The 22,597-nt window shown below is 43.1% G+C and overlaps 1 protein-coding gene across 1 annotated transcript in view; it reads left to right on the forward strand.

Moving 5' to 3' along the window:
• The window catches only part of otog (otogelin), a gene marked incomplete at both ends in the record, with an annotated part of 160,880 nt that overhangs the window by 134,618 nt on the left and 3,665 nt on the right, over window positions 1-22,597 (forward strand). The window contains 9 exons of the mRNA XM_080729331.1: window positions 1,021-1,125; window positions 4,178-4,285; window positions 6,470-6,568; window positions 8,001-8,041; window positions 9,496-9,571; window positions 11,170-11,348; window positions 12,716-12,820; window positions 16,379-16,498; window positions 20,579-20,624. Coding sequence (XP_080585457.1) covers window positions 1,021-1,125; window positions 4,178-4,285; window positions 6,470-6,568; window positions 8,001-8,041; window positions 9,496-9,571; window positions 11,170-11,348; window positions 12,716-12,820; window positions 16,379-16,498; window positions 20,579-20,624 — 879 coding nt within the window. The remainder of the gene's footprint in view (window positions 1-1,020; window positions 1,126-4,177; window positions 4,286-6,469; window positions 6,569-8,000; window positions 8,042-9,495; window positions 9,572-11,169; window positions 11,349-12,715; window positions 12,821-16,378; window positions 16,499-20,578; window positions 20,625-22,597) is intronic.

The raw sequence follows: 22,597 nt of genomic DNA on the forward strand, positions 1-22,597 counted from the left end.
GTGTGTGTGTGTGTGTGTGTGTGTGTGTGTGTGTGTGTGTGTGTGTGTGTGCGTGTGCGACTGTGCGCGGGCGGCAGTGGCTCGGGTAGAGCAGCCGGATGGGAACCATGAGGTTCTCCGTTTGATTTCGGGCTCCCCCAGAGTTAGTGTGGAAGAGTCCTTGAGCAAGACTCTGAACCCCTAGTTCATACATGGACAACTGGCGGCCCGGGGGCCACATGCGGCCCCCACCTTCACTTAATGCGGCCCGCTGGTTAATACCGGAATACTGACATATTATTGATTCCAGCTGTTACAATTCCAAACATGACCTGCTTTAATTCCGTCAGACTATATTAGTAGCTTAATGTCTAGTACTAGAAAGTCGCGCCGCAAGCGGCGCTCCTGTCTCTCCCCCCTCGCCACGTTGTTAACAGGAAAAGCTCTGTGAATGCATAGCAGGATCCAGGCAGAGGTGGAACATAATTCGACGGGTAACCAAATGTTGTGTAACTGGCTTCACGTTCGGTGGAAAACACGACACACCTCCCTCTGTTGTAATTCGATACACTGCCCTCCGCTCACTCTCTCTACTCTCTCTACTCTCCACCCCCCCATCATCCCCTCACTGACTGTGCCTGTGAGGGGCACGTGCCTCTCTCTCTCTCTCTCTCTCTCTCTCTCTCTCTCTCTCTCTCTCTCTTTCTCTCTCTCTCTCTCTCCACGCGCGCTTCTGCACTCTCGGAGGGGCTGCGCTCTCTAGGGGTTGTGTGTGTGTGTGTGTGTGCGTGCGTGCGTGTGTGTGTGTGTGTGTGGCTACGCCCCCCTCTGTTGAAATTGGATCCGCCGGTCCCATAGCTGGGAATGAGCCAATGGAGGGCTGTCACCATGTAGGGGCGGTATTCCTTACGTCCTAGACGCCGACTACCTATGAGTTGAAGTCGATGTAAAGGGGGCGTTAATGGGCGTGGAAGTGGGATGCGGCAATAGGAGGAATGTATATATAAGATAGTAGTATTAAAATGTATTTGTGTGTCTCAGAGTGTGATCCAGAGCTGTGTGAGTCAGACGTCCCTACGTGCAGGGAGGACCAGACTCTGATCGCCACCAGGGCTGATGGAAGCTGCTGTCTGGCATACATCTGCAGTGAGTTCTTTAAGTCATTGCTTCTCAAAGTGGGGTTCGGGGACCCCCAGGGGTCCTTGAGGGAGTTCCAGGGGGTCCCCAGCTCAATGATGGTGAACCAAATGGACCCTTATGGGTATGTAACTCAGAGAGTATACAGATGGAACCAAATGGATAACGGATCCATTTGGTTCCATTTGTACACTCTCAGAGTTAAATTAACATTGATTTTAATATATAAAGTGGGGTCTCAGAGATAGAAATATACCATTAAATGGAGGTCCATATCCCTAAATCATGTCAAACTGGGAGTCTTTGAAATTAAAATGGTTGGGAATCACGGCTAGCTGTAAAAATCATCTCTTATGGGTGTCCGTGGCATATCTTTTCAAATGGGGGTCCGCGGGCTGATAAGTGTCAATTTGGGTGTCCTTGACATGAAAAAGTTAGAGAACCACTGCTTTAAGTGGTCAGATACGATGGATGGGCCGCAAACGCTTTAGAGATGTTCAAGTGCAGGGCCCTGATCTAGGAAAGGTGGAGAGCGACCATTTCTGGATCAGGGACAATCTCTAAAGCATTTTGTAACCACTTACTGTAACACATGGTGGCTGTCATTGCAAGTGGCCAGATGGGTGGGGTGTGTGAGTTTTCAGAGCATGTTTAACCCATTCAGAACGGGGACACATTTTGTGTATCATTATTTTATGCTTTAACTATTAAAAAATAGCAGATATACAAGCTCGCAAGCCGCGAGCCGCGCTGCGAGCTTGTAGATCTGCTATTTTTGAAAAATCGTGAAAATTTGATTCTATAAGTGTCTTTTGAATCCTTCTAATGTTTTTTGAAAAACCTATGTTTCTATGTCAGCATTCTGGCCGGCAATCGTCAAAGAAAAGGTCCTTTTCACTTAACTGGAGCTCAGTTAGTCTGTTCTTGAGAGACTACTATGTCAGTGGTTCTCAAACCTTTTCATGTGAAGGACCCCCATCTCAAAATATTTAGTTCCAGGGACCACCCAGAAGCAAAATTTGAGTTAACAAACGTTCGCTTTGAAAATACATAATATTCAAAGATTTGCACACATTTTCACGACTTTTTCAAAAATAGCAGATCTATAAGCTCGCAGCGCGGCACTCGGTGCCACGCTGTGAGCTTGTATATCTGCTATTTTTCACTGGTTAAAGCAGTCAATACTTCTAGTGGGTTCCGGTGCCAATTACATCCAGGAACCTGATAGGAATTACAGTGGTGCTGCACCAAGGCCCCGTTATCACGTCCAAGGACGTGTTACCTGGTTACCAACGCAGCAGCGCCTGTTAATACAATATAACTTGTACAATTGGGGTGGTTGAGACATTTAGATTGTGTCAAAGGTCATGACACGAAGATTCAATTTATCCCCAGAGCAAGCACAATGGTAAACATTTCAGCACTGGTGTAGAAGAGGAAAGTTACACGGTGCTGCTTAAATGTTATATTATCAATATAGTCTTAGGGCTGTATTTTGTTTGTCTTAAGTACCAGCTCTTATACTTAAAGGCCTGTCCATATTACTGTCTCCGACCACCGAAGTTTTCGTCAGAAAACTCCAGTTCAACTACAAAATAACGTCACTTGAATCTTCTGAAATGCATTACCCATACTTCAGAAAGCTGCACGTCCGAAAGTCGGAACTCTCAGACGAAACGTTTGGTGGTCAGAGACAGTATGGACAGGCCTTTAGGTTAAGGCATAAGAGCTGCTACTTAAGACAATCAAAATACAGCCCAGTGTTTTGCCAATTATTTGGGGGCCCACTTACAGTATATCTGCCCTATGGGGTGCTCATCTGATGACATATTAGATCTGAGCTTTTTTATCTGATGCTTGTTATACTATGATTTACCCTGTATGTTCTCTTTTAAAGTTGTACCATGTAACTTTTTTTATAAAACAAATCTTAAAATTGTCCTAACTCTTAAATCGCTAAAGTTTTAGAACACCCACTCCGTTATTTTCAGCTTCTGAAGCCTTCTCTTTATATGTTTCCTATGATCCTGACCGGGGTCCGGTTTTCGCGCAAAAATTACATCATCATACACTACCGGCCAATCACAGCGAGGGTTATACACTGCCGGCCAATCACAGCGCATCTTGAAGTGGGGTCGCTAGCTATCACAATAGGGCGGCCATATTTGTAAGCGCCCGTTTGTCTCTATCTATACTCGGGTGAAACACTCCGTTTCTCCGGAATGCCTGAACGCACAGGAACCAGGGACCCCTCTAAAGATAGATCTCGGCGAGGTGGAGGCAGACGCGGGGGTGACGCGGGGGTGACGGCCGAAAGACGCGGACGCTACTGACCACTAGTTGAGCAACTTACACAGTATAGCTTTAACTTCTTGCACCTCCTCTTCCATCTATTTGACTTCATGATAAGGTCTTCATGTTTAATTGCTTAAGGGAACACTCTTTCAAACCATTTTAAAAGTTGTGTAAAGGCCTACACGAGTTCACATCAAGATGATTATGTGGTTGGACTTGAATATGGTGGAATATATCCCTATGGTATCTAATGATAATATCTAATGATAATAATGATAAACATTTCCTGTTGATGTTTCCTTGAGCAAGGCACTGAACACTTGCTTAGTCAATGTAAAGGATTGATATACAGTTAAACCCCTTTTAACCCATTTAGGCCTACAATTATTGAAATATTCAAAGACTTGCACACATTTTCACGATTTTTCAAAAATAGCAGATCTACAAGCTCGCAGCGCGGCACTCGGTGCCGCGCTGTGAGCTTGTATATCTGCTATTTTTCAATAGTTAAAGCATAAAATAATGGTTAAAGTGGTTCAAATCTAACGCGACTCGGGCGCGTTCCAGGTATTTGAGAGTTAAAGCTGTATGCCATAAAACCAATCGACCAGTTGCACCTTGTCTCATACTGTGTGTGTGCGTGCATGTGTGCGTGTGTGTGGCTGTGCGTGTGTGTGTGTGTGTGTGTGTGTGTGTGTGTGTGTGTGTGCGTGCATGTGTGCGTGTGTGTGGCTGTGCGTGTGTGTGTGTGTGTGTGTGCCCCCAGTGTGTGGTGCATGTACACAGGCGCTCCCACAGTGTCAAGAGGGAGAAGTGATGACGGTAGACGGCAACGGCAACAGCACAGACCGCTGCTGCCCTCTGTACCTCTGTGGTAAGAACAAGTATATACTAACCCTGCTGCCCTCTGTAGTAAGAACAAGTATATACTAACCCTACTGCCCTCTGGAGTAAGAACAAGTATATACTAACCCTGCTGCCCTCTGTACCACTGTGGTAAGAACAAGTATATACTAACCCTGCTGCCCTCTGTACCTCTGTGGTAAGAACAAGTATATACTAACCCTGCAGCCCTCTGTAGTAAGAACAAGTATATACTAACCCTGCTGCCCTCTGTACCACTGTGGTAAGAACAAGTATATACTAACCCTGCTGCCCTCTGTACCTCTGTGGTAAGAACAAGTATATACTAACCCTGCAGCCCTCTGTAGTAAGAACAAGTATATACTAACCCTGCTGCCCTCTGGAGTAAGAACAAGTATATACTAACCCTGCTGCCCTCTGTACCACTGTGGTAAGAACAAGTATATACTAACCCTGCAGCCCTCTGTAGTAAGAACAAGTATATACTAACCCTGCTGCCCTCTGTACCACTGTGGTAAGAACAAGTATATACTAACCCTGCAGCCCTCTGTAGTAAGAACAAGTATATACTAACCCTGCTGCCCTCTGTACCACTGTGGTAAGAACAAGTATATACTAACCCTGCAGCCCTCTGTAGTAAGAACAAGTATATACTAACCCTGCTGCCCTCTGTACCACTGTGGTAAGAACAAGTATATACTAACCCTGCTGCCCCCTGTACCACTGTGGTAAGAACAAGTATATACTAACCCTGCTGCCCTCTGTACCACTGTGGTAAGAACAAGTATATACTAACCCTGCAGCCCTCTGTACCACTGTGGTAAGAACAAGTATATACTAACCCTGCAGCCCTCTGTACCACTGTCATAAGTGTCATAAGAACAAGTATATACTAAACCTGCTGCCCTCTGTACCACTGTGGTAAGAACAAGTATATACTAACCCCATGCCCTCTGTACCACTGTGGTAAGAACAATATATACTAACCCTGCAGCCCTCTGGAGTAAGAACAAGTATATACTAACCCTGCTGCCCTCTGTACCACTGTGGTAAGAACAAGTATATACTAACCCTGCAGCCCTCTGTAGTAAGAACAAGTATATACTAACCCTGCTGCCCTCTGTACCACTGTGGTAAGAACAAGTATATACTAACCCTGCAGCCCTCTGTAGTAAGAACAAGTATATACTAACCCTGCTGCCCTCTGTACCACTGTGGTAAGAACAAGTATATACTAACCCTGCAGCCCTCTGTAGTAAGAACAAGTATATACTAACCCTGCTGCCCTCTGTAGTAAGAACAAGTATATACTAACCCTGCTGCCCTCTGTAGTAAGAACAAGTATATACTAACCCTGCAGCCCTCTGTAGTAAGAACAAGTATATACTAACCCTGCTGCCCTCTGTACCACTGTGGTAAGAACAAGTATATACTAACCCTGCTGCCCCCTGTACCACTGTGGTAAGAACAAGTATATACTAACCCTGCTGCCCTCTGTACCACTGTGGTAAGAACAAGTATATACTAACCCTGCTGCCCTCTGTACCACTGTGGTAAGAACAAGTATATACTAACCCTGCAGCCCTCTGTACCACTGTGGTAAGAACAAGTATATACTAACCCTGCAGCCCTCTGTACCACTGTCATAAGTGTCATAAGAACAAGTATATACTAAACCTGCTGCCCTCTGTACCACTGTGGTAAGAACAAGTATATACTAACCCCATGCCCTCTGTACCACTGTGGTAAGAACAATATATACTAACCCTGCTGTCCTCTGTACCACTGTGGTAAGAACAAGTATATACTAACCCTGCAGCCCTCTGTACCACTGTCATAAGTGTCATAAGAACAAGTATATACTAAACCTGCTGCCCTCTGTACCACTGTGGTAAGAACAAGTATACTAATCCTGCTGCCCTCTGTACCTCTGTGGTAAGAACAAGTATATACTAACCCCATGCCCTCTGTACCACTGTGGTAAGAACAAGTATATACTAACCCTGCTGCCCTCTGTACCACTGTGGTAAGAACACGTATAGTCATTTTATATACACTAAAACAGGCTTCTCAGCCTTTTCAACGTGAAGAACCCTCACAGTCAGACAGCAACACAGACATAGACACACCCTGTACAATGATTTGAAATGTTTTTTACCTTAAACCGTGCATGTGTGCACGTGTGTGTGTCTAGTGTGTGAGCCTTACAGGTGTCCTGCGGCTGTCTGTCCAGTGGGGATGTCTGTTGTTCCCTCACCCAGTCCAGAGCAGTGCTGTCCCAGCTACACATGCGGTACAACTCTTATACTAACATGTATGATGCATGGCTGTGATGGGATAACCTCTTAAAGGGGAAATACAGACCAATTCATCTGCCTTTTTTCATAAATATTCTTACCTGGTTTGGTGGATTTCTGTTATTGTTGCTCCTCATCTGAGTTTTGACGACCACCTCCTTACAGCTAAAATGGGTCTGGTGCGACTCATCCAAAAGCGCTTATTTTGGCAGTTCCAAAGTTACTTTTTTCGTAATATTTATAGTTCCAAGAGAGAGTTAGACCCCCACTGGTAGTTCTCGATGAGAAGACGGCTGTGTTTACTTTCCTACGTAGCTACGTAGCTACGCAGACACGTAACGTAACTACGTATCTAAAGCTATTCTAGAAGCTTACTACGCTAGAAGCATACGTTATCATTCATACTACTAGATTCTAGCGATCAACAGACTAACTAGATTATATTCTTTTGCTGCTATTCTTTTTTATTTACAGTATACCAAGATGCCTTGTTGTGTATATACTGGCTGTAATAACTGCAGGACAAAGCCTTCTTTGCGCTACAGAAGTTACGCTAAAAGCGTAGTAACCGGAAATCTCACGATACTCTAGAATCTCGCTTTGGAAACAGCGTCATTGTTTACAGCCCGTTTCTCATCCGGGTCAATATGTGGTAGACTATAAACACTTCGGGTGGTATCAGAGAACTATAAATAGACGATTCATGAAGAAAAAAGCAACTTTGGAACGGCCAAAATAAGCGCTTTTGGATGAGTCGCACCAGCCCCATTTTAGCAGTGAGGAGGTGGTCGTCAAAACTCAGATGAGGAGCATCAATAACAGAGGAACATTCATGAAAAAAGGCAAATTAAGGGGGCATATGTTTTGGTCTGGATTTCCCCTTTGAGCCATGTTTGAAACTCAGTGTTTGAAAATGTTTGCCTATAATCAGAGCCCTCTATTGGAGAGTTAAGCCCTTTGCACACAGGATAGTTGTGTTTTTTTTTCCGTTTGCTGCATGAATAAAACGCATTGGATTTGGTGTGCAATGCTGTGCGGAATCGGCGCTGCGGATCCCAAAAGGAGTCATAAAAGGAGGAGTTATGTACCGCATGCGACAAGACGCACAAATCGAACTGGGTTCGATCGAGAAAAAAACGCACGGCCGCAGCCACTCGTCGCACGGCTGCAGCCAGCCACTGTGTGCAAAGGGCTTCACACCACCTCCGTTCACTTCATCAGGCCAGGTCTTCTACATAGACTCCTATTGGTGAATAGTGACAGAGCGCTGAACTGGAAGTTCACGGAACGCATTGGAGTCTATGGGCATTTGTCACTATTTCCAGTTACATGGACCCTGCAATGGCGCAACTCTCTAATAATTAAAATGTTTCATTGTATTTTAATTATAATGTTCTCCGTAAACAGTTTTTTTTTTGCTTTTTCCAGAGTGTGCCTGTGAGAAGATGGCCAGTCCTAAATGTGACCTGGTAGGTTCACCCATTCTGCTGAAACACACAATACTGACGCAGCTGAAAACAATTCAGTTTTTTTGTTTACTAGTGCAAATAGGACATTCTTAGCTTTCTAACCAATCCTAATATCTTCTTATATATGTATATGTATGGATATATATAAAAAAATGTTTGTGTCCGTCCGTCCGTCCGTCCGTCCGTCCGTCCGTCCGTCCGTCCTTTGGTCCATCATTCCGTCTGTCTGTCTGTCTGTCTGTCTGTCTGTCTGTCTGTCTGTCTGTCTGTCTGTCCGTCCGTCCGTCCGTCCGTCCGTCCATCCATCCGTCCTTCGACACTGTCTTTACAGAATCACCCACACTTGCTGATATGAACAACAAGGCCATCGCACGCTTAGCACTGTCAATAATAAATGACACATACTGATCATCCTCTGTATCGCTACTTCCACCTCTTGCCATCAGAGCGAAGATACAGAACCTTGAAGTGGCACAAGGTTGGGTTTAGCAGGAGTTCTGTCTCCTCAGCCATCGCTGCACTGAACAACCTGTTAACACTCGCATGACTGAACCTGATTTTGAGATTTTGAGGTGGTTTAGGTTTGCTCAGGAAACTCTGTGAAATTTTCCCATTCATGATTTTTCCTTATCATACAAGCAAAGTCTTGTTTTTTTTCTACCATTTGAGACGTTTTGTAAATATGAAATAAAATGTTTTGAGTGTTTCCTGAGCATTCTAATTCCATTTCTAAATCTCAAAAACAGGTCAAAATGACCTGTTAGTCATGCGAGTGTTAAACAATCACCCCGTCGCTAAGAGGGTTTCTCTGTGTATAGTGGGGTACTGATGATCTGTCTATGTCAGGGGTGGGCAACTTTGATGATGGCGAGGGCCACTATATTTTCACCTTCACTCCAGAGGGCCACATTGCATATTGCTATTGCTATGTCTACTTTGTCATTCTAAGTATCTCATACAAAAGAAGCAAAAATAGCAGATCTACAAGCTCAAAACGCATCGCAGCGCAGCTTGTAGATCGGCTATGTTTGCTTCTTTTGAATTGGAATCCAGAATTATTTTTTGTTCTTTTTTAATTGGAATCCTGAAATGTTACATACAAATACATACAATGGACATAAAAAAATACATTTTAATACTGCTATACTAGTCATTAAGCTACTAATATAGACTGACGGAATTAAAGCAGGTCATGGTTGTAATAGTAACAGCTGAAATCAATAATATATCAGTATTCTGGTATTAACCCGTGGGCTACATTAAGTGAAGGTGGGGGCCGCATGTGGCCCCCGGGCCGCCAGTTGCCCATGTATGGTCTATGTGATATGTTTGTGTTGTTGTATGTTATGTGTTGTTTCTTGTTTGAACAGACTGTGAAGACTAATTTCCCTTCGGGGACAATAGATATTATTATTATTATTATTAAGGTTTACCTTTTCATGTGTTTTATGAAGGGGGAAACAACACAACTGGACAGAGCCTCCATGGTAGACCCACAGAACCAGTGTTCTTGTAGAAGATACAAGTGTGGTAAGCATTTGTGTGCATGTGCGTGTTTAGGGGTTGTGTGTGAAAGGAGAGGAGGGTGGCTGTTTTCTCACTCTGTGTCCCACCATCTGTCCTCTTACCGTAGTTTTGTTTGAGCGTTAACCTTGTTTAAATGTTTCATTGTATTTCATCTTCATTTTTGATGTCCTCTGTAAACAGTTATGTTTATGTCTTTTTGCATGTTTGTATATTGTTCTGTGTGGGCAGCAGGAAGACTTCTCAACGGGCCTGAGAATTAAGGCTTGGCCCTAACTGGGCCTTAACTGGGCCGGCCCGAGGCCCTACCCGACCTGATTGATTAGCATACATTTTAGGCCCTACCCGGCCCGAAAACGTCGGGTTGGTAAAGTTGGGTTGGGTTGGGGAAGGATTTGAGAACCCTATCACAGAGTAAAAGTAATTTAAACAAATAAAAAAAATGGCTTTTCTTTTTTCATTGAGCCCGAGGCCCGGCCCGAACAATTAGCATACCTTTTAGGCCCTACCCGGCCCGAACACGGCGGGTCGGGTCAGGTTCGGGCAGAATTTGAGAACTCTATCCTAAATAAACTCAAACTCTGTCCTCTGTGTGTGTGTGTGTGTGTGTGTGTGAGTGATGTGATGTGTGAATTGTGACAATTACAACACCAGAGGCAGCGCCACAGATCACGTTCAACCCAGAGTCACCTCAAAGAAAGGGTCAAACTCCTTCTTCTGCTATACCACAAAAATGTGGAACGCCTTACCGAAGGTCTTAAAGGAGTGTGGATCTCTAGCATCCTTTAAAATCGCCCTAAAAAACCACTTACAGACAGCAGCCGTTCGCAACTGGTAAAAACAAACCTAGCCCAGCAGCCCTTGTATAGGCTTACTGTTTTTTTGTTCTTTTTTTTTACTGACTATTTGCATAGTACTGTGTTCTATTCGTCTGTCATTCAATGTTATATGAGATACTTCAATGGTTTCCTGTGGAAATAAGCTTAGTCTTTTCTAGGATATCCTTTCAGTAGACCTTGTACCAGTGAACTGTACCGTCATGAAACTGTACCTTTTCCTATGCAAACTTCTAATAAAGTCTTCAATCAATCAATCAAGTGTGTGTGTGTGTGTGTGTGTGTGTGTGTGTGTGTGTGTGTGTGTGTGTGTGTGTGTGTGTGTGTGTGTGTGTGTGTGTGTGTGTGTGTGTGTGTGTGTGTGTGTGTGTGTGTGTGTGTGTGTGTGCATGCCTGCGTGGGTGCGCGCGCTTCCGTGTGTATGTGTGTGTGTCTGTGCTTCCATGTGCTTGTGTCTTGTGTGTGTGTGTGTGTGTGTGTGTGTGTGTGTGTGTGTGTGTGTGTGTGTGTGTGTGTGTGTGTGTGTGTGTTGTGTGTGTTTGTTATATTGCTGTTGATGTACTGACATATTATCTTGTTTATTATAGTGATGTATTACCTGCTTATTGTAAGTCGCTTTGGATTAAAAGCGTCTGCTAAATGCCTAAACTGTAAACTGTAAACTGTGTGTGTGTGTGTGTGTGTGTGTGTGTGTGTGTGTGTGTGTGTGTGTGTGTGTGTGTGTGTGTGTGTGTGTGTGTGTGTGTGTGTGTGTGTGTGTGTTTGCAGTGCGCGACGCGGTGTGCTTGGACGGCGAGGCGGGCGTCATGCGTCCCGGGCAGACCCTGGCGGAGCTGGGAGAGGACGGCCTCTGCCGCACCACCCAGTGCACCCGCACCCTGGACCCCAGCACCGGATACTACCACCTACGCACCACCAGCGTCAACTGCTCCGCCTCCTGCCAGCCTGTACGCTAAGAAATATCACAGTTCTTTTTTTTTTTTACTTTAATTTTTATCCCACGATTTTTGGAACCCATTTTTTCACCCAGTGCCAATTATCTAACCTGTAATCCTGGGCTCTGCTCTCCCTCTGCCATGCCTGGGGAGACAACGGACTGACCTCATGCTTCCTTCTATGCATGAGGAGTCCAAGTTGCTTCTTTTCACCTGACAGTGGGGATTTCCCTGGTTTGGACGTAGCGCGTGGAAGGAACACGTTATTCCAACCAGTTCCTTTCCCCTCCATCAGGCGCCCCGGCTGGCCAGGGGGAGGCATTATTGAGACCAGGATTACTGCGTGTTTTTGTGAGGGTATCAACCCTAGGAGACACGGGGAGAACATGCAAACTACACAGAGAAAGGCAATCACAGCTCTAATGAATTGATATCGTTGTTGTCGGTTGGAAACCTTTGTGTGTCCAAAACCACTCGTTTTATATTCATCATTGGAAAAGTTTTGGAATTGATCAAGGGTCCTGGAAGGTCCTGGAAAAAAATAGCTATGCATTGCATTTGGTTATTGATTTTGTTAATGCCTCTGAAATGACAAATTAAACATGGGCCAAATTGTCAAATATTAGAGGCAGAAATTGTGAAAATAGCAGATCTACAGGCTCACAACGCCTTGCGTCGCGAGGCGCTGTGAGCATGTAGATCGGCTATTTTCACAATAGAAACGTGTTATACAAAATCCCTCAACTCTTAGTGCTCGTCAGGGTGCCGGGGTCCCCAGTTAAAATATGATTATTTCGGGGGTCACGGCCTGAAAAGTTTGAGAACCACTGTCTTTGGGCATTGCGCATAGGAGTAAGCAACTCGTTATTGAGCTGAATTATTGTTATATAGTCCTGGAAATCGGGTTAAAAATTCTGGAAAAGTTTTGGAAAAGTTTTGGAAATTAATTGGTAAAGATGTGTGGGAACCCTCTATAAATAATTTAACACCGATCTACAAGCACGTTGTTGTGTGCTTGTAGATCTGCTATTTTCGCTGGTCTTGTGCGACAGTCTTGTATGGTGAAGCAGGGCTTTACTTAACGAAAAAACATATATGTTTGAAACTTGGAGATACAAGGTTTCTGCCCGACAGTGACGACATGCTACGCCTACGATATGCTACAGTATGATTTGGAAAACCTGTCTGATTGAAAAGGGTGCCGAAGGGGACTTGAGCCACAAGAGGCACCGCCGAGCAGTCGGGGTGATGAACTCGAAGAAAACAAGCGCTCCTTTTTCAAAACCAGTCTGATGCTACAACATATATTATACATAGTACACCACCCCTGAAGACTAAAACAGAGAGTTTGCATGGATGTGTGTGTGTTTGTTTTTCAGAATCAGGTGTACATCCCACCCAAAGACCAGCAGACCTGCTGTGGGGTCTGCAGGAACATCTCCTGTATGCAAGTGACCGAGAATGGAACCATAGTGCTGCATAAGGTAGAGAATGGAACCATAATGCTGCATAAGGTAGAGAATGGAACCATAATGCTGCATAAGGTAGAGAATGGAACCATAGTGCTGCATAAGGTAGAGAATGGAACCATAGTGCTGCATAAGGTAGAGAATGGAACCATAGTGCTGCATAAGGTAGAGAATGGAACCATAGTGCTGCATAAGGTAGAGAATGGAACCATAATGCTGCATAAGGTAGAGAATGGAACCATAGTGCTGCATAAGGTAGAGAATGGAACCATAGTGCTGCACAAGGTAGAGAATGGAACCATAGTGCTGCATAAGGTAGAGAATGGAACCATAGTGCTGCATAAGGTAGAGAATGGAACCATAGTGCTGCACAAGGTAGAGAATGGAACCATAGTGCTGCACAAGGTAGAGAATGGAACCATAGTGCTGCACAAGGTAGAGAATGGAACCATAGTCCTGCACAAGGTAGAGAATGGAACCATAGTGCTGCACAAGGTAGAGAATGGAACCATAGTCCTGCACAAGGTAGAGAATGGAACCATAGTGCTGCATAAGGTAGAGAATGGAACCATAGTCCTGCACAAGGTAGAGAATGGAACCATAGTGCTGCACAAGGTAGAGAATGGAACCATAGTGCTGCACAAGGTAGAGAATGGAACCATAGTCCTGCACAAGGTAGAGAATGGAACCATAATGCTGCATAAGGTAGAGAATGGAACCATAGTGCTGCATAAGGTAGAGAATGGAACCATAGTGCTGCACAAGGTAGAGAATGGAACCATAGTCCTGCACAAGGTAGAGAATGGAACCATAGTGCTGCATAAGGTAGAGAATGGAACCATAGTCCTGCACAAGGTAGAGAATGGAACCATAATTCTGCATAAGGTAGAGAATGGAACCATAGTGCTGCATAAGGTAGAGAATGGAACCATAGTGCTGCACAAGGTAGAGAATGGAACCATAGTCCTGCACAAGGTAGAGAATGGAACCATAGTGCTGCATAAGGTAGAGAATGGAACCATAGTCCTGCACAAGGTAGAGAATGGAACCATAGTGCTGCACAAGGTAGAGAATGGAACCATAGTCCTGCACAAGGTAGAGAATGGAACCATAGTGCTGCATAAGGTAGAGAATGGAACCATAGTCCTGCACAAGGTAGAGAATGGAACCATAGTGCTGCATAAGGTAGAGAATGGAACCATAGTCCTGCACAAGGTAGAGAATGGAACCATAGTGCTGCACAAGGTAGAGAATGGAACCATAGTGCTGCACAAGGTAGAGAATGGAACCATAGTGCTGCACAAGGTAGCATGGAGGGAAGGAGGGAGGGTTAAGCCCTTTGCACACAGGACAGTTGCGTTTTTGGAGCTGTGTGAAGCACAGGCTCCCTATACGTGGCTGTGTGGGTCTGTGTGTGTGTGTGTGTGTGTGTCTGTGTGTGTGTGTGTCTGTGTGTATGTAGCCTGAACTTCCTAAACTTCGGCACGCTACTAGTCCCACAGTTTTGCCACCACACACTCGCGCCATATGTCAAATCGACCGGCTTACTCGGGAATCGTGGGCTAGTAACTTGCTAAGAGAAAGGTTCAATAGTTTAATTGATATTAATTTATTAGTGAATTAATTTTCCCCATTGACTTATAATGGGAATCGCAAAAACTCACATTCAATTATTTGTCTCTCGCAAACCATAGGGGCTAGAGTTTCAAGACTTGGAGAGGAGGTTCATAATGATTTCAAGGATTAAATAAAAAATAATTGTGTCATTTGGCCGCATGGTGGCGCCATAACACCCCACTTTACGTTTTGGCCTGTAACTCTTGAACCGTAGGTCGGAAAATTAAAAATATTTTTTCCCTGGATTCCTTGGGTCATGACGCATCTCCCCATATAGGCCACGCCCATTTGCGCCATGATAGATTTTCCGCCATCTTGAATTTTCTCCAAAACACCCTTTTTCCTCCTTTTCCTACATATTTTCTTCAAATGTCACAAAAATCGGTACACATGATCCACACACACACACACACACACACACACACACACACACACACACACACACACACACACACACACACACACACACACACACACACACACACAGCTCCACTTCACACGGGTGTGATTTTTTTCATTTGCTGCATGAATAAAACGCATTGGATTTGGTGTGCAATGATGTGCGGAATCGGCGCTGCGGATCCCAAAAGGAGTCATAAAAGGAGTGATGAGTTTTTTTACCGCATGCAACAAGACGCACGAATCGAACTGGGTTCGATCGAGAAAAAAAGCGCACGGCCGCAGCCACTCGTCGCATGGCTAATTCGGATCTGGTGTGCATGAGGTCGTAGAGAATCATTGTTTTCTTTTAAAAAAATGAAATTGCCCGTTTTATCCGGGCTTTATGGATAAAAATAACTGCATTTTGAGTGACCTTTTATTTTTATCCAAGGCTTCCATGCAGATAGCTGATTCACAGCGTTACAGCAGCTCACATCACGTCATTCCATGTTGCATTTCATTCTTTAGCAGTGGTGTTCAGTGATGGAAAAAGTACTCACATGTTATACTTAAAGGAGTAGTTCACCACTTTTCAACCTGTCTCAATATAATATGTCCTCACTAATGTTCATGATAAAATATCACAATTTTTTTCTACTCAGTCCAAGTCTCCTAGGAGAGCTGTGGGAAGTTCAGAATCCATCGTCATTTTCCAAAAAAAAAAATGTAATCAATATTTTTTAAAGAAATATTTAGATTTTTATTATCGCGAGAACAATGGCTTCCACTTTAAAATTGCAACTTTTCAGGAATAGAAAGCCTGCAGTTTCTATAAGCTGGATTGGCAATCGATGATGTCACAAGACGATGGGTTTCTGACCTGCCCACAGCCCTCCTCTGAGAAAAAAAAAAAGCTATTTTTGAGTGAGGACCAATTATATGAACATAGGTTGAAAAGTGGTGGAGTGCCCCTTTAAGTAAAGGTATCAATACTGCAACTAAAGTTTGCAAATAATTGTAGCGGAGTAAAAGTACAATATTGAGATGTAGTGAGTAGAAGTAATAGAGTAAGAATAGAATATAAGTATAGAAGTATTGAATAGAATAGAGAGTACTAGAAGAGAATAGAAGTATTGACAATTGGAAATACTCCAGTAAAGTAAAAGTACCTCGAAACTGTACTTAAAGGGGCTATAGTCAACTTTTTCTTGAAAAACGGATGCTAAAATAAAAATAATGTTTCCAAAATATTTTATAAAAAAATAAGCTTCATATATGTGTTTCAATTAAAAAATGACCACAAAAAGCGTAAAATAATGATAAAATACTCATTTTTGCCATTGTCGGGCCAACACTCCTAGTCTAACACTATCAAAGAATAGACTAGGATGTAAACAAAGTGTCGGTCTGACAATGGCCAAAATGAAAAGTTGACTATAGCTCCTTTAAGTACTTAGTTACTTTACACCACTGATAGTTTAGCAGTGGTGTTAGTGTTGTTGCTACGTGTGTGTGTGTGTGTGTGTGTGTGTGTGTGTGTGTGTCTTTATCAGTGGTGTCACTGTGTGTTCACAGCCTGGGAAGACCTGGGTGTCCAGCTGTATGAGGTACGACTGCTCTGACACTCAGTCTGGGCCCACACTCATCAGCTACCCCTACAACTGCCCTCCCTTCAATGAGACAGAGTGTATGAAGGTAACACACACGTACGCACACACACAAACACGCGCACGCACGCACGCACTAGGGCATTCACCGAATATTCGAATATTCGAATATCAAAGTCACTATTCAACGTTGTTCACTGAAGTCGAATATTCGCTTATTTTATTTGTTTTTATTGTTTTCTCTTTAAAAAAATATATAGTTTATAAAGCTTGGCTAGTTAGGAAGTCATAAGAATGAGTTGTCAATTCCCCTGGTGGATGAATTTGTTAATGCTGTGACCCACAAAATAAACATATTTGAATTGGGGACCCCCACCCTGACAAGCACTTGGAATTGTAGGTATTACATTTAATGTGACTCGGTTCCGCAGATAAATATTGTGAAAATAGCAGATCTACATGCTCACAATGCCTCACGTTGCGAGGCGTTGTGAGCATGTAGATCGGCTATTTTCACAATGTTCACCTCTTGCTTACTTAATGTTTGACAGTTTGGCCAGTCCTGTCGAATATTCGACTATTCGAATACTTTGAGGTCAAATAATTCGAATACTAAAAATCACTATTCGTGAATGCCCTAACACGCACGCACGCACACACACACACACGCACACATCATGCATGCAGGGCCGGACTTACCATTGGGCTAGGGTGGGCACGCGCCCAGGGGCCTCAGGGGAGGGGGGCCTCAAAAAGAAAAAAAAAAAAAAAAAAAAAAAATTCAAAAAAAAATTTTTTTTTTGGACCCCAAAAAATGTAGTAGGCATGATCGCAATCGCGAAATTCCGTGTTTAACCCCCATACCAACCCCATCTTTCAAACATGGCAGCCATGTTTGTTTACATTTCAAGAAAACATAATGGCTAGTAGCTCATGAATGCCTGAACGGATTTCCATTCGGATTTTTTTGTTTGAAAGCTGTGAACAGTGTGCACACACGTGGTGCATGATCTAGGCATGGGCGTGCATGATCCGTGCACTATGAATTACATGGAAGTCTATGGAGAGGGAGGCGGTGTGGAACTTGGAAGCCATTTTTCCAAATAAAGTGATATTTGTGTTTAGTTACAGTACATTTTGTTTTATTATTGAGAGCTTCTGCTCTGCTGGCCGCACTGCATGTAGCTGCTCTGAAAGCTTAGTGCAGTCTAAAGCCCGCCCACTCTATGTATCCGGTACTTTCCACACACATAGGCTACACACATGCACGCAAACTCCAATTCTGTATCCGTGTGTGTGTGTGTGTGTGTGTGTGTGTGTGTGTGTTTCGCTGCATGCTAAATAAATAGTAACAGCTATCTGCAGCTCCTTGTTAGACTGTTGTGTGGGGAATAAACACCCGAAATTGATATAAAAAGCACCCAAAAACGGGTAAAACCCCCAAAAAATCGCACCCGCCCTGCGGGCGGGTGGACACACTTAATTCCTTGCAACACCCTAGATATTGGTCAAATTACACCTCTGCACACAGTCACATTATGCACGGGCCGGTCCGGAGGTGAGTTCACAGGTCAGGTGGACCGGAGGTGGAATTTTTGCGCGCGCACGAGGGCCTCTTTATTTCCCCTTGCCCAGGGGCCTCATGTCATATAAATCCGGGCCTGCATGCATGTGACATGAAAGATACAAATAAGCACATACCTATGGACATCTTTGAAGCACAAACCGAGAGCTGCTCGTAAAAAGTTGGCCTTTAGGATTTTCTTTTTCTTTTTTTGCATTAAGAGGGACTTAAAGATTTAGTTTGTTAGGTTGTTAGGTGTATAGGTTGACGCTTTAAACATATGACATTTTGAAAAGATGAATTATTTTATACCAGAAGGATATAAGACTTTAAAGTGATTGCGTCTCAGAACCTCTCAGACTAGAACCATTTGGTGTTTTTGTTATAGGGGGGCATAAAATAATCTGGGGGTGTTGCGTTTTTCCAGCATGAAAAACATGTCCCAACATGTCCCAGTATGCCCCCCCCCCCCCCCCCCCCACCCCAACACACACACACACACACACACACACACACACACACACACACACACACACAGCATATAAATGACACAAACACACAGAGGAAACACATGCACCAGACACATTAGTTATGCAACTAAACATACATCGTTAACCACTTGAACCCTAGCATCCCTATTTTGGGGAGAAATACCCGTAGTAGATTGCCTATGTTTTGTGGAGAAATAAGAGTCAACCGTTGTCAACTAAGTAGTAGTTTATTAAGTATAGAGGGATTAAGATTGTGTTTAAGGCCCTGACAGATAGTGATCTGTGCCAATGCTTGTTCATCATAATTACACGTAATTACAATAAATATGCAAAATCTTTGGTCCATGTCACTGTTGTTCAGATATCTTGAGAACCGTCCGACAACAAACTCGGCGTGCTCGTCGCTGAAGACTCGAGGAGTACCCTGCCGGGCGGCACGTCGGTCGGATTGGTAGTTTTCCAGAACCCCTGATCCGACCGATGCGCCCATATTTAGGCATAAATATGGAGATCCTTTTGTCCACAACCTGCCGATCCAATGACTTGTGTTTGTCAAAAGATAATTTAGAGTGGTCAAACAGTAACTGAAAAGTGAAAACCCAAGCACACATACTCTGCAATGCAAGTTTAACAAATGAAAACAGGTGTTATGCCATTATACACGTTGTTTTTAGTGGTCGATGCTCGACAATAGAACTGTGTTTTTAGACACGTAAATAGCTTTTGACGCCTCCAGTGTGCCTGCTGCAGTTAACAGTATTGGGTGCGTTTGTTAACACGAGCGTCTGACACTTTCTATGTGAGGGCCTTTAGTGTCGTATGGCAAAAATAGCATACAAGCTTGGCTCTTTTTAACGTTTTTTTTGAATAGTTATTTTTATTTGTATTGTTGCATATCGTTACTGTACAGCTATTTTTCACTACTTTAAATTGGTTTTAAAATAATAACAAAGGAAGGTTTTGGACATAGAAGGTTTCCACCCGACAACAACGATATAATCCATGCCCAAAGTAGGGATGCCAGGATTAAGGTGCATTCCCACCGCGACGCGATACGATAATGATAACGATATTTCTCCATTGAAGTGGATCAGAGTGGACGTTAGCGTAGGGCAGGGGTGGGCAACTTTGATGATGGAGAGGGCCACTATATTTCCACCTTCACTCCAGAGGGCCACATTGCATATTGCTACGTCCAACTTTGTCACTCTAGTATCTCATACAAAAGAAGCAAAAATAGCAGATCTACAAGCTCAAAACACATCACGATGCGTTTTGTTTTGCTTCTTTTGAATTGGAATCCTGAATTAGTTTTTGTTATTTTTTTTATTGGAATCCTGAAATGTAACATTTTGATTTCATTTCAAACACATTTAGTTATAAACTCATGTTAACTTTATGAACCTAAATACAAATACATTGGACATTAAAAAATACATTTTAGTACTACTATAATATAGACTGACGGAATTAAAGCGGGTCATGTTTGGAATTGTAACTGCTGAAATCAATAATAATCAGTATTAACCTGTGGGCCGCATTAAATGAAGATCGGGGCTGCATGAGGCCCTCGGGCCGCCAGTTGCCCATATGTGGCGCAGGGTGACCAGACGTCCCGGTTTGGCTGGGACTGTTCTGTTTTCAAGCTGCGCGTCCCAGAAACAAATATCTCTAAAACACTAACATGTCCCGGTTTTCAACATTCACTACAAAATTGTCCCGGTTTAAAATAACAGTAGCTGTTTTCAGTGGTTGCGTAGACATTTATCATGTTCTTTTCATGAAAACATGCTCACCTAACCAATCGGAAAACATGAACAAATACATTGCGTGTCTGAATTCATCACTGAGGCTGTTATGCAACCCTGCGGTGCGTATGCGCGCGTGTGCGGTAACGTGCGCATTGCTTTGAGGGTCCCGGTTTTAGGCAACAGTGGTTTGCGTCCCGGTTTGAGCGGCTGAAGATATGGTCGCCCTACGTTAGCGTCCACACCACAACGATAAAGACGCCATAATTTATGTGAATGCCGTCGCCGGTATATCGTTATGGCGCCCAGAGGGAAATGTCCTTTAAAGTGGTTATAACCTTGATATGTCTGTTGTCTTGACTCAGGTTGCTGGGAGCATAGTAACTTACATGGACGGATGCTGCAAGATATGTAAGTGATTTATACCATACTGTACTGTACTGTATTGTACTGTACTGTACTGTACTGTACTGTAGCTACGATAGAACAGTGCTCTTCGCCGCTGCTTTGACATGTGTTCTCACAAATACATGTTTGCCCTTCAGTCGGTTTAGCCGTGCACTTTTTTATCTTGGCTATTAAGATATTTTCATTTGCTTAAAAAGGGGGCTCACACCTAATCCGTAACGTATTTCTGTTGTTGCAAAATCACGCATTGAGACGAAACTGGGGATGATTATTGATTACAATTATACTAGTAAACGTGTTTCAAATCTTTATGCAATATTAGTTCATTATGAAAAGATTCAGCAAAAAATTTAAATGTTTTCCCTAAATTCTATTTCATGTTATGCCTGCATTATCAACTCAGAAGTATACCAATACCTCTAGTCTACAGGGTTCCCACGGTCATGAAATTCCTGGAAATATTTTGAAATTAGAAAAATATTTTTCCAGTACTGGAAAAGTTTTGGAATTTATCAAGGGTCCTGGAAGGTTCTGGAAAAAATAGCTATGCATTGTCTTTGGTTATTGATTTTGTTAATACCTCTGAAATGACAAATTAAACATGGGCCAAATTGTCAAATATTAGAGGCAGAAATTGTGAAAATAGACGATCTACATGCTCACAACGCCTCGCAACGCAGGCGTTGTGAGCATGTAGATCTGCTATTTTCACAATAGAACCGTGTTATACAAAATGCCTCAACTCTTAGTGCTCGTCATGGTGCCGGGTCCCCAGTTAAAACATGATTATTTCGGGGGTCACGGCCTGAAAAGGTTGAGAACCATTGGCATACACTACCTGTCTTTGGGCATTGCGCATAGGAGTAAGCGACCAGTTATTGAGCTGAATTATTGTTATATAGTCCTGGAAATTGGGTTAAATATTCTGGAAAAGTTTGGGAAAGTTTGGGAAATTAATTGGTAAGAATGTGTGGGAACCCTGAGTCTAATAACAACATAATGTATTATTATTCAGTAATCACTGTTTGATCAGAATTAAACTTGATTCCAAATTGTACATGGTTAGTCAGGACTGGAACGTACATGCACTAGATTGAATGGATTGATTCTGTCATTTCAAATGAGTACAATTCAGTTCAACTGACTTTACCAGAGAACAACACACTCAACGGATTAGGTGTGAACAACGGGTTTCACCCCGGAGAGACCCAGCTGTATTGTTCCTGTTTACCAAAGTGTTCTTATGTTACAAAGTCAGCTTCAGATATGTGTCTACTCTACTGTGTAACGTGTAATGACACTTGTAGGAGCTTTTCATGCTTTTCAGTGAACCTCAGCATTCGTTTCAACAACGAGAAATATGAGATGGTATTGGTTCAGAAGCAATATAGTCCAGGCGTTTCGGGCAGTATTTTGATGGAATCGTGCACTTTATGAAAGAAGCATGAAATTTGGCACACAGTTAGAACATGCCATATGGAACATTTTTGGCTATAGGGACATCGCAGATTTGTCTTGGGAAACTTGAGACTTTACTATACAGTAAAATAATACAAAAAATATATATGCTTTAAGTAGCATGTAAGGGGTCAAACTAGGTGTTTTTAGGGATTCTGAATCCAATGCAAACATTGTTTTGCAGGAAAAAAACATTCCTTGGGCTAAAAACGGACCCCATAAAACTATGGTTTAGTGATGAGTCATCACTTTTCACAGTTTTGTGGCGGCCGTTTCTCGGAAAGGAATGTTTTCTGTGCAAAACAAATGCTTGCATTGGATTCAGAATCCAGAAAAAACACCTAGTTTGACCCCTTACATGCTACATGCATATTTATTTTTTGTATTATTTTACTCTATAGTAAAGTCTATGAGAGCCCAACTTTGATTGGCTCCCACAAGTTTCCCAAGACAAATCTGCGATGGCCCTATAGCCAAAAATGTTCCACATGGCATGTTCTAACTGTGTGCCAAATTTC

The sequence above is a fragment of the Nannobrachium achirus genome (genome assembly GCF_963921795.1).
Source record: "Nannobrachium achirus genome assembly, chromosome: 7".
NCBI lineage: Eukaryota > Metazoa > Chordata > Actinopteri > Myctophiformes > Myctophidae > Nannobrachium > Nannobrachium achirus.